At 38.0% G+C, this 12,807-nt stretch overlaps 1 protein-coding gene across 6 annotated transcripts in view; it reads left to right on the forward strand.

Moving 5' to 3' along the window:
- PIK3C2G (phosphatidylinositol-4-phosphate 3-kinase catalytic subunit type 2 gamma) overlaps positions 1-12,807 on the forward strand; it is a 313,307-nt gene that overhangs the window by 126,026 nt on the left and 174,474 nt on the right. For all 6 annotated transcript variants that reach the window (XR_002436670.1, XM_021390880.1, XM_021390901.1 and 3 more), the window contains 2 exons: positions 5,094-5,196; positions 10,795-10,865. Coding sequence is in view for 5 of the 6 variants with exons in the window: in XM_021390880.1 (XP_021246555.1) it covers positions 5,094-5,196; positions 10,795-10,865 (174 nt within the window). In the remaining variant the exon portion in view is untranslated. The remainder of the gene's footprint in view (positions 1-5,093; positions 5,197-10,794; positions 10,866-12,807) is intronic.

Here is a 12,807-nt window from a genome sequence, read left to right on the forward strand (position 1 = left end):
GAGTAAAATCTTTCTCATCAATTTTTACCACTATTTGCATCCATAGCTTAGTTCTGCCTTCTTTTCTGTTTTTCCCAGCTGATGCTGTGGTCTCCGCTCCCTTACACTTGCGCTGTTCTTAATCATCATTTCTTGGAGAGCCATCTGCTATTTCTGAAAATCCTCTCTTTGTTATTCCTTTACCCAAACCTTCTACATACACCTTTAAATCTTGCTTTTAGTTTCCCATCTCTCTTTAATTTTAGAATGTATACCCCTAAAAATTATTTTCTGATGCCATTTTTGAAAGATGTTAAATAAAAGTAAATTATATTGTAATTAAGCAGCAAGTGTCAAAAAACTCAATGCCAGCAGTAAGCCAGAAACAGTCCTTGCCATATGACAGCAATGAATCAATCTTCTATTTAGACAGTTTTTGCCTTTAGAGCTACAGACCAGAAGCTCAGGGCATCCTGAGGTGCCTAATAGAACAAAACATGTGACTGCATATAAGAATTTTGGACTCTTGTTTATTGATCTGACTGTTCTTAGTAAAGCGATAGCTGCAATGCAGGCCCAGCAATGGGCTATCATCCAGGAATAGTTATAAGCTTTATTTCGAAACATATATCTTTTTAATTCATTTTTGTAAGGTATCAGATTTTTTAAAACATCTTTTTTTCCTATGTATTTTTAATGCTATCTACATTCCACCATGCTGTAACATTCACAGTTACCTTATTGCTTTTCAGTTCAGCCAATATAGTGAGCAGGAGTTTGGAACAGAAAAATCTAATGCGTATCATTTATTCTCACATGCTTGCCTGTGACCTTACTGATGACATTTTTTTGCCTTGCTAATTATATTCTCTGAGAGCTGAGACCTAAATAAGAATTGGTTTCCACTCAAAGTGAAGTTTAAGCTATTAATTATAGACTGGCTGTATTTATATTCAGGCAGAATGGGATCGTTACAAGCAAGCACCTTTTGGATGAATATGTTCTTTATAAAAATAAATATCATTTTCTCTTGTCACTGTGGATTGTGTCTTATTCAGAGATGCTGCTCTACTGAGTCTTAAAAAAAAGAAAAGGAGTCTGATGCTGGTGGAACTGCATTAGGATATGGAGCTTGTAGCACATCAGAGGACATTGATGGGGAGAGGCAAGATCATCTAGTGATGAGAGAATTAAAAGGATGAAGGATTTTCCCTTTCTCTGCTTTAGATATATTGTGTGACCATGAGCAAGTCACTTTGACCTATTCATTTCCTTGTCTCTTAAAGAGAAAGACTGTCTTTCACTTTGTCTTTTGTCAGTTTTCATCAAAGCTATATTCTCTACAAAATATTTCAGCAAAAATGGGGAAAACTGGTAATAATATAGCATTGTTTTGTATTTTCTTTACAGAGCTCAGAGCACTGTAAACTAGTTACTTACAATAATGCTATCCTCTAACGATGGCTATATTGCTTTTCTTCTTAGTACAGACAGAGTAATAGATCTGCAACAATCCAGGCCTGGGGTATAGCTAGAAGTTAGTCTGTCAATGCATGGTAAAACTGCACCTCTGTTTTTGGTAGTAGTTCACCATTTATCTAGGACATGTTTCCACTTTATTTTATGGAGGCAAATTCATTTTGTCTAGTCTGCTGTGTCACAATGCCTGTCAAAAATTTCTGTTTGCATTTGTGCAAATAAAATCCAGTCATAAAATCAACTGTAAGGCCAGTACATCTGACTACAGTGTTTCAGGCAGAATTGCTGTGTCAATAAAGGATTTAGTGATGTACTGTATCTGCCTGACACAGCAGAGCTAACACAAGCCACTAGTGAAAGTGTAGTTATAACTGCAAAATTAAACTTTGGTGTAGTTATTTTGCCTGCAAGCATGGTGGAGTGGAATAACCATACTGATCGAAGTTTTTGTATGTCTGTGGTACAAAATTATAACCCAAGAGGAATGTTCTATTAGTGTAAATTCATATAGTTATTCCTATTTTTAGCATTGGCTTGGCTTAAAGTTGGCATTACAAGGGGAATCAACATGCTGGAGGAATCAGGGGAAAAGTGAGTGAGGACACACAAACTTGTTTGTTTGTAATATTTTTGCTTCCACACCTGTCCTGAGACAGCAGGCAGAGCAGAATGGAATGAGCAGAAATAATGTTGGAGCAAAAGGAATGGTTGGGAATGTGAAGGTTGGGGGCAGCCTTACGTGCAGTGACCATGAGATAGTGGAGTTCAGGTTCTTACATGCAAGAAACAAGGTAATAAGTAGGATTTCAACCCTGGACTTCAGGAGAGCCAGCTTTAACTTCTTCAAGGACCTACTTGGAGTTATTCTGTGAGTTGGAGCATTGGAAGCTAAGGGGACCCAAGATAATTGGTTGTCATTCAAGCGCCACTTCTTCCGAGCTCAAGACTGGTGTATTCCTAAGAGTAAGAAATCAGGCGAAGGTGGCAGGAGATTCACATGGATGAGCAAAGAGCTCACTGAAAAACTCAAATGGAAGAAGAAAGTCTATGGAATGTGAAAAAGTTGTCTGGCCAACTGGGAGGAATACAGGAGTGCTGTCAGGGCCTGCCCTTATGTGACAAGAAGGGCTAAGGCCCACTTGGAATTAAATCTGGTGAGGGAAGTCAAGGACAACAAGAAATCCTTAAGTATGTCAACAGCAAAGGGAAGATAGGGAAAATCTGGGCTCGCTGCTGAAAGAGGTAAGTGCCTTGGTAACAGAGGACACTAAGAAATTACTGAACACTTTGATTTGATCTTTACTGCTAAGACTGCCCCCTGGGAATCCCAGACCCTGGAGGTAAGAGAGAAAGCCTGGGGAAAGAATCCTCCTTGGTGGAGGAGGATTTGGTTAGAGATCATCTAGGCAAACATGGCGCACACAAATCCATGAGCCCCAATGGGATGCACCCATGAGTGCTGAGGAAGCTGGCAGAAGTGAATGCCAAACTGCTCTCTGTCATCTTTGAAGGGTCTTGGAGAGTGGGAGAGGTGCCTGAAGACTGGAGAAAAGCCAGTGTCACTACAGTCTTCAACAGGGTCAAGAAGGAGGAAACTACAGGACAGTCAGCCTCACCTCCGTCCCTGGGAAGGTGATGGAACAACTTATTCTGCATGTCATCTCCAAACAAATGGAAGAGAATAAGGTTATCACGTGTAGTCCACATGGGTTCACCAAGGGAAAATCATGCTTGACAGGTCTGGTAGCCTTCTATGATGTCATCATTGACTGGGTAGATGGGGGGAGAGCAGTGGATGTTGTGTACCTTGACTTCAGCAAGGCATTTGACTCTGTCCCCCATAACATCCTCATAGGTAATCTTAGGAAGTATGGGACAGTGAAGTGGATTGAGAACTGGCTGACTGGCAGAGCCCAGAGGGTTGTGATCAATGGCACAGAATCTAGATTGGAGGCCTGTAATCGGTAGTGTTCCCCAGGGGTTGATACTGGATCCAGTCTTGTTTAATGTCTTCATCAATGACCTGGAAAAAGAGAGAGAATGCACCCTCAGCAAGTTTGCTGATGATACAAAGCTGGGAGGAGTGGCTGACAAACCAGAAGGCTGTACTGCCATTCAGCGAGACCTGGACAGTCTGGAGAGTTGAGGATGGAGGAACCTTATGAGGTTTTACAAGAACAAGTGTAAAGTCTTTCACCTGGGAAGGAATAACTGTATGCATCAGAAGAGGTTAGGGACTGGCCTGCTGGCGAGGAGCTCTGTAGAGAAGGACCTGGGTGACCTGGTGGACAACAGGTTGGCCGTGAGACAATATTTACAAGATAGATGAATTCCTTGTAATTGTACAGAGTGGCAATTATGTGCAGCACATTTATTTAAATTTAACCATTCATTTGTGCTGGAGACTTCTGCTGCTGTCTCTCCCCTAAGTCATTCTTTCTGTAATCTATCCATAGGGCCAGGGCTGTTTTTTTGGAAATAAATTAAGCTGATTTTATTTGGACATTCCATCAGAAGTCCTTTACAGGTAGAAAGAAACACCTTCTCCATCTGAATTCTGAGTATTCCATGATACTTTAAAAGAACAGAAAGCAGTCACCTTTCTTTCCTTCATGGCCCAGGAAACTTTCCCTTCTGCAAATCTGTATAAATATAGAATATTCCTTTTGACACTTGTGTCTGGAGCGTTAAAAGAAGTATATTAGCTTATTTTGAAGATGAATTTGTCTTTGCAAAAATCAGTGTCACTTTTCCCAGCAACTAATTCTAAAGGATTTTTTAATGTAAAAATATTGTTCCCTTAACTCTGAAATTAATTTTTTCATTATAACACCTGATTAAAACAAGGAAATGAAGGGAGACTCTGGAATTATTTTTGTTCCAAGTAATTTTGAGAGTGATAAACTAAAGTTGTGTTATTTTGGCAACTTCTTCTAAGTTGTAAGTGGACTAGAAGCTGCTCTGAAGAGGCAGGTAAGAAAAAAGAACTTACCTACCAATTAAAGTGTGCTTGACCAGCAGAGTAGTTTGTAGGAACCACTCCATCTGAGTAAGTAGAGGTGTGTGTCTGCTGACATATGATTTGAAGAGATAGAAAATTGACTTGCAGCTTCTTTTACTATCTGTGTATGAGCTGCAAAGGGCTAGAACCTTGATTTCTTTGAGAACTGTGAGCCTCCTAACTTACTGTATGATTTCTAAGGCTGTAGTTAATATTTGATTTTCAGCTTGGGATCAAACACTGCAAGTCATTCTACAGTGGTGCATACATAACCGAGATACTTTGTACAATTGCACTAATTTGGGATTGAAGAATACATGGATAGTCTTAAAGTTTCGGAGTACAGTGTAGTTTGTTTAGAATGTTCTTTCCCTGTTTCATTGTTGTTCTGTTACAGAAATTAATGGTCAAAGATACAACCAAGCAATTATTCTCTTGTGAAACAATTTATGAATAAGCCAGAAGCAAACTCCATCAGTCTGCCCAGATGTAGGTGCCAGGCACTGATTTTATGTCATTCAATCTGCTTTGCACTGAGACTGTATTCCAGCAGTTCTTTTAGGAGAACGAGAGAGAGGAAAATAATAGAAATGATAAGCAGAGATAACCATTTGTTTTTCTCCCCAAACTGTAGTAATCATAGTTTGGGCAGCCACGAGAGTCTTCGCAAGGCAACCACTGACATTCATCTTCGTCTACACACCTCTACAAATTTAAAGCAAAGTTTGGCTCGAGTGGTAAGTCTACTTTTTTCATCCTCATTCTTTCAGCATGCCTGAAGGAATAAAATTCCACCAATCCTTTTATGTAGCAACCTGCAGTAATATTTAAAGAGACTATTTTCTTTCCTGTTTATACATATTTTATTGCCAAACCCTGGTTGAAACATACAGGGAAATCTCTCTACTTTGCTCCTGTGTTTACATCTAATGTGTCACTGTAGAGAACTCACAGCTGAAAAAGATTAAAGGCAATCTTTTTAGAAAAAATCATTTTTATTAGACTTTAATGATGCTAATGATTTCAGTTTGTCAAAGAAGTGTTATTTTGTATTTGTCTTTCTGTGTTTTGAAATATAACAAGGGAAAAACCACTGAAAGTATTGTGTAAAATGAATCGGACCTGTATTCTGGTCACTATCACTGAAAACCAAAGTAGACTGATGAAAGCTGGAATCACAGTCTGTGTTTGTAAATGTGTGAGGTGCTTTAGAGTGTGTGTGTGTGTTTGTATGCAAAGAGAGATTCGTATTCAGGTTATTTGAGATTAAGTAGCCTTTGAAACTGGTTACTGAACTTTAATGACACTGATTTATGCTAATAAATGTGAGTTTTATTCCCAGTGGACTGCCTTGAATTACCTCTAACACAAAGTTTGCCGTACAGCAGAAACTTTGATGTTCTGGACAGTTCTCACTGACAGCATTGACTCTCTTCACAGATGGTTCCAATTACCTGCTTTGGATATCTGTACTATCATCCTAGGTCTGTCAAAATATGAGTTAGGTGATGCATATCAGACCAAAAAAAAAAAAAAACAAACAAAAAAAGGGACTCCCTTTTAATTTGGTAAATGTCACCAGGGTAAACATCAGGTTCAATATATGTTATGTGAAGCATTAAAAAAGGACTATTGTAAGGCCAAATATGTTTTTTTCTTCTTCTTCTAGTTAACACTTCTACTGCTCTATAGATAACCGCAGAATAATCTAGTGCTAATTTGTAAAGTTTATGGCTTAAATTATTGGCACTATTCACTGCCAATATTATTCATTTAACTATTTGTTTATTTTGAAAGACCATTGATTCTTCTTGGTAGAGCACTGTTCAAAAGAAAGTAATATTAGGAAAAACAGGAGTTTTCACCACCAGGTTGCTTCTTCAAAAATGATTCAGATCAATGAATTGCTGACTTTTTGTTCTCAGTGTAGAATAAGTTAATTGATGTTTACATATACCTTTGGAAGAGAGTGAGGTGGTGTCCATCTTGTGTGTCTATCCTCATGTTACAGCAGTAAAAATAATGTGTCTTGTCACCTTTGGAACGAGTTCTTTTCTTGGGAAAGTGTCTGTAATACCTTATTGTCATTTAACTGTTGTTGAAACGAAGGCAGGAATCACTATAATTTCTATTGTCTGAATTAACCAGGCAGTGAACTTAAACAGTGGTTCTAGTCCTTTTTGATGTTAGATTTGTGACAATACGTTCTGTGTTAAGAGATGGGAAAAATTATTTTTTCCACATCATGCTGCCAAAGGAATCTGGGCTTGAGAAGAATGGGATGATGGTGATTAAGTATAATTACAGACACACCTAAGTGTATGTAGTGACAGAAAGGTTATTTACCTCTTTTAGGTCAGCATCTCTCTGAAATGGAATAAGACATTATGGACCCTTCCGCTGAGTAGCTGCTAGTCTCCAGTGTTTTCCCTGTGAGAAAAAAAGTGACATGAGTTAAAGTTTGATACAAAGGCATTTTGCTACTTACATGCATACAGGATGTGCTGAATTTTTTTTAACATAAATGCACTGAAAAGAGGAGGCTGCAAACAACTTGCCAGCAAACTCTTCTTCAGACTTCCAAACCAGTGATTGATTCTCTACAAGATGCTCTGTATTCAAATGAAAAATAATAATAATAAAAAAATGCAGAAAACAAATGTCTTATTTGCTGTATATAGATCTGCTGTTAGTATAGATTCTCAAAATTATTTGCTTTGGAACCCGATGATATATATGTACAGGGTTCTCCTCTGAGTATTAAAATCTTAGTTGTGTGCTAAGGAAGCAGAACTCTACACCAACACCACTGGAATACTTATTAAGGCATAATTTACATTGTGAAAATCTGGATGCAGAGTTTAAAATTTCTATCTGTATATGCAAATAATTATTTCACTGTTATTCTTAAAAATCAATATAAGTTGATGCTTGTAAGTAATGTGCAATTAACTTTTTTTAAACTAGACTGCTTACAGTCTTTGGCCAGTAAATGTTTGCAATTCTTATGTGAATTCAGCTGAAAAAAATGTGCTTGTTAAGGTGAATATTTGCTTCCTTTCATTCTGTGGGAAGCTAACTTTCTGTGTTATGATATATTCATGAAGAGAAAATTGTTTTGGCTTGCAAGCAAGAAATATGGCCTGGAGCTTTACTTGGAATCACGGACTTTTGAGCCAGTGCATGACCTTTAATTTTAATTTGTTTGTTTGCTTTTCAGTCATAAGATTTACATCCTTAATGCTCTTAAACAAAACTCATTTAAGACACCAAAATACCAGATTCCTACTCAATTCCAAACAGAACTTATACAGAAAGCATAAGGTTATCTTTATATTATAGAAACATATTGAAGCTCAGTTTTATTCCACGTAGAGACACAAAGAGCATCTCTTGACAGGAGTGGGGAATTCTACACCTTGTAGATTTTTTTTCCCCACATTTTTTAATATATATTTATCAGTGTCACTGGTGTTATTGCTTTACCAAGAGCAATGAGTTGTTCTTCACACTCTGAAGAAAGTGATGTCAGTGGTCCTTCCTAAGTTTTTTTCCCCTTTATTTACGTGTTTATGTCATTTCAGAAGGACAGTATAGTACCTTAAACAGAATGGAACCATATCATCGTGTTTAAGTATCTCTTGAAATTGTGCTCCTGTAAAAATCTTCATGTGCTATTAATAAGCTCAAAGCCTCTTTCATCTCTACTGCAGTTTGACAGATCTAAAAATGAGGTTTAATATAGAGCAAAGCATTGTGGAGGCCAGGAGCAGAGACAGCGCAGCTCCTGACGTTTCACGTTTCACGAAGACTTACAATTACCACATAAAATGATTATGAACAAACAAACAAAAATAGTCTTCCAAGAATTATTTCAGACAAGTAACAAACTTGGAAGACAAATTAACAGTGTTCTGGCCATTAGAAAAAAATGTATTGTCACAGAGGATTTGTGGAACTGTAATTAATAACATACAATAGAGTTTAACCAGAAAGGGTGACATTTTAAGATATGTTCAAGTGAATTATTGATCACTCCTTTATGATATCTGACATGGCTGTGAAAGCTTCAGGCCATACAGTTACTTCAGGTTACTAATAATAGTGAAGAGCGTGACCAGCTCTTGAGCTGGCATAAGTCATAGGCCCAAATTTTTCTGCCAGCTCCAGGGCATGCCTGTGACAGAGCACTTGCAGTGGGAAGGAGACATTCTGCTTGCAGGCAGGGGCACCAGCGGGTCTGTCAGGTCCAGACAAAAGCCGCAGTACTTATTTTTGCTCTGGTCCCAACCTCATAGATATTTTTGGATGTACTGGGACCTGCTGTAGCCACAGCAAACTGAAGGACCTGAGGTAGTCTACACTGAGCTCACAAATTTAATTTTGTTGCTGCTGTTCTCTGGAACTTGCATCTTTAATGGCTGTAAAATGTATTTGAAAGTCACTGCGTTAGAGGCAGTTTATGAAAAATAATTTTTTCTCCCTCAGAATTGATATAAAAATATGGGGAAATAATGAGGGCCTTTATGAAGATGTACATTTTGAGTCTTTTTAGATGCAGTAGAGTTTTCTTGTTCCATCTCAGATTGTTAAGTGAATGTGCAGCTAATGTTTTAATCTGTGTTTACTCTTGGAGAGAATTTGACCTGTAATCTGTAGAATCCCTCAGAATTTTGATCTTTGAAATATGTTACTTTATAGAAATCTCCATTAATGTAGTTGAATGTCACAAAAGCATATTCATTTTTTGACAGTCCTTCCATATTTTAGGTACTTAGGTACTAAATAATTCATGTTACTTGCCTTTTACAGTAGACCATCAGATCCCCTAAAGCTTCTGTGCTCATATCAGTCATATATCTAATTTCTCTCTAAGCTTCAGGGCTCCTTCCTTCCCTGTGTGTTGTGTTGTCTCCAAGTTCAACCCTCCCTGTCCTTAAGCCTTCCCAGTGTATGAGAGCAAGGAGAAAATTCGCTGTTTCTCAGGCTTTATTTGTATCTCCAGCCTTAGTACTTCTACTAAACATCTACCTAGGAATCCAAAGCAGAATTAGTGTGAATTAGTTCACATTAAGCTCTTCGTAGGTAGGTGCCTATGTGCTGTGCTACTCTCCTGCATCTGTTTTCTTATTTAAATCTCTTCTCCCTCACCCCTCAAAAAGTTATACCTATTCATATCTATCGTTCCCTTCGTAATCCGAGAACAATGATTTGAGATCATACTTGTCATAAGCTTCTCAGTAACTTTCCCCTGTGGGTTATAAAGATCTGGGTTCAGTCACGAGTCAGAAAAGGGGCAGATTTTTCAGGACTTGGTGATGACCTAATAAAAAGGTAGTATATGCCTGGCATGAGCTGAGCTGAGCTGAGTCAGTAGGCATCAAAGGAAACAAATGTGTGGGGCTGGAGAAGAGACTATATCTGAAGAGAAACAGGTTTGTTGAGCAGAATGTGTTAAAGCCAATTCAGAGAATTGTTTAGGCTGGAAGGGATCTCTTGGGATCATGTAGTCCAATCCCCATGCTCACGCAGAATTCCCAGCTAGCGCCTGTGAACTGTGCCTGGTCAAGCTTTGAATGTCTCAGCAGATATTCAAACCTACTCCATAACCTCTCAGGGTGACCTCTTCCAGACCCTGACAACTCCTGCAATATTCTTTTATTTGTGTTAAGATGGTGTTTCATGTGTTTTTATTTGTGTCCTGTTTCTCTTGTTCTGCCAGCGAGCACTACTGAGAAGTCTGGCTCCCTTGCCTTTATTTCCTCCCACCAGATATTTGTATGCATTGATAAGATCCCTCCTGAGCTTTCTCTTCTCCAGACTGAACAGTCCCAGCTCAGCCCCTCTTCTCCTGAGATGCTTTAGCCCCGTAGTCATCTCTGTGACCCTTCAGTGAGAGAAGTCTCTTCAGAGAGGTTGAAAAGGATGGAACAGATGTTCTCCATTCTGTTCTCTCAGAAAAATGAGCAGCAGACAGGTAGTAGATGTAAACTAATTTCTGCTTCATTACTTGTATAAAATGTGGTTTCAAAATAATGCTTTCTGCTATCTATAAGAGGAGTGCAGAGGCAGAGTTTATTGAGGCCTGACTGCAGTCTTAATTTCTATGTAGATAAAAGGAACTAGTGTGACAATATGGCTTGGTCTGCTATATAGTATTAGCCAGTGTAATATAACAGAGCTACCACATTAAATCTCCTGAAAGACCAACACTTCTTGAAAGGAAAGCGTTCCTAAAAGAGTTTGTTGAGTTTGGAAAATACCAAGAAAATCTGTCCAATGTACAATTCATCCTATCATAATTTTGTATCTCTTTATATGCTTCTGTTCCACAGCACGAGGATGACCAACGACAGTTCAGTGTGAATGAGCTGTTAGAATATACTTGTGCTTGGAGACTGACTCGGTAAGAACACTGGCATTTAATATTATTTCTGTTTATAATAATTTGTATTGGTAGTGAACCTCCTGGCCCCAGAGAGCAATTCCAAGAGCTGCTGAGCACAGGGATGATACCAAAGAGAAAGCAAACTGATTCAGTGTTTTCAGAATTTTCTATTCAGACCTTACTGATTGCTAGGGGTAGTCAGCGATTGTATATAGATCTACAGAAATTTTTCCCCATTCTCTGCCTTTCATGTTGTTGAGGGTTTCAGTGGAGTTTTCATGTTTCTCAAACTTTCATGGGATTGAAGGAGCTGTAATTTTCAAGTCTGTGTTGCTCTGACAGAGAGGATTTTAAGAGTAAACACTGTAAAAACAATAATTTTATTTTCATTATCCTTGTGGTTTCATCGTTCAGTGATAATTTATTTCTTTTGTTCATGCTAGCTATAACAAATGTTACTCAAAGTGCATCTGACTCTTAAGTCTAACCTGCCATGGATAAGCACTAAGTGAGATAGATTCCTCGTTCAGTTTTCATTATGTTCTGCTTCAAATACTTAGAAAGAAGTGCTGTTAATGCTTTTTGTAATGTTTTTCATCAATATGTCATAAAGTACTTCACCAAGGAAGGTAGATGCCACAACTGTCATTTAGCAGATGAAGGAGAAACCCAGCTGTGGGTTGTTCAAGGAGAATGTCTGGTACTTACTGAATACCCACCTGGTTTCCTAGGAGTATGGCTCAAATTTCCATTCTGGTCCATGGCTCTATGGAGATCAAACTAATATATATGCACCACTTACTCACTGTTTTATTTCTTGTCATGTAAATTATGTGACCTTTTTCATTGCAAAGAAGGTCTTCAGAGAGGATGTGTAATAAAAGATGTTGAGCTGCAAAACAACTATGCTTCACAAGATTTTCTCTGATGCAGTAGGGCAATGAATAACTTATAGCATGGGCAATAAATAGTCTCTTCAACCACGAGTTCAGTAAATATCGAAAAAGTAGAAGCATGAGCTGTCTTAGATTTCTTTTCTGCTTGTCCCATGGATTGTTGATGGTTGGGAGAAAGTATTTTCCAACAGTGGTGATCTAGAAAGATCTGCAGTCAGACCCAGTACTGTTGACTGCATTTCTAATTTATATGAGAAAAAGAGAGGTAATAGCTAAGTGACAAAAGTTTGCTGACCATAATGTGCACAGACGTTGCCTGTGGTGATCTGTATAAGGATTTTACAATACTGAGCTGTGTGTGTGATAAAATGGCAGATGAAATTTTGAGATGATAAATGTAGATGGGAAGAAAACAGTTTTAAATTCACATAAGAAGTCATAGGCTTTTATTTGAATTTTACCACCAGGAATGCGTTCTTGGGGTTATAATAAATAGTTCTGAATGTCAGCTTAGTGCACAGCAGTTGCAAATAAGATAAAACAAATGATGAGAATTATTATTAAAGGAATTAAGACAAACAAAAGGAACAATATTATGCCACAGTATCGATTTATCTTGAATACTGTTGGCAGTTCTGATTCTTCTATTTCAAATGCGTTGCAGTAGAACTTGAAAAAGTGGAGAGAAGGGCAGCAAGGATGCTCAGAGGTATGAAATGCCTTTCATGTACAGAAACAAATAAGATACAATATTCTTCACCCTGATAAATATTAAAAAAGAGGGGCATTTTTATAGATGTGAAATAAATGAAATTGAGGAGCACAGAGAATATACATAGGAAAGAATCATTTACTGTAACTTCCAGTGTAAGCATAAAGGAACAGGTAGTTAAAGTACAGGCAAGAGTAGGCACTTCTTTGTATAGATTCTAATTAAGTGGCATCTGGACTATATCCAGACGTATCTTCAAGGATGGAGACTTCACAGCCTTCCCAGACAGTCTGTGTCAGTGCTCCATCACCTTCACAAAGAAAAAGAGTTTCTTCGTGTTTGGATGGTACAT

The sequence above is a fragment of the Numida meleagris genome, chromosome 1 (assembly GCF_002078875.1).
Source record: "Numida meleagris isolate 19003 breed g44 Domestic line chromosome 1, NumMel1.0, whole genome shotgun sequence".
NCBI lineage: Eukaryota > Metazoa > Chordata > Aves > Galliformes > Numididae > Numida > Numida meleagris.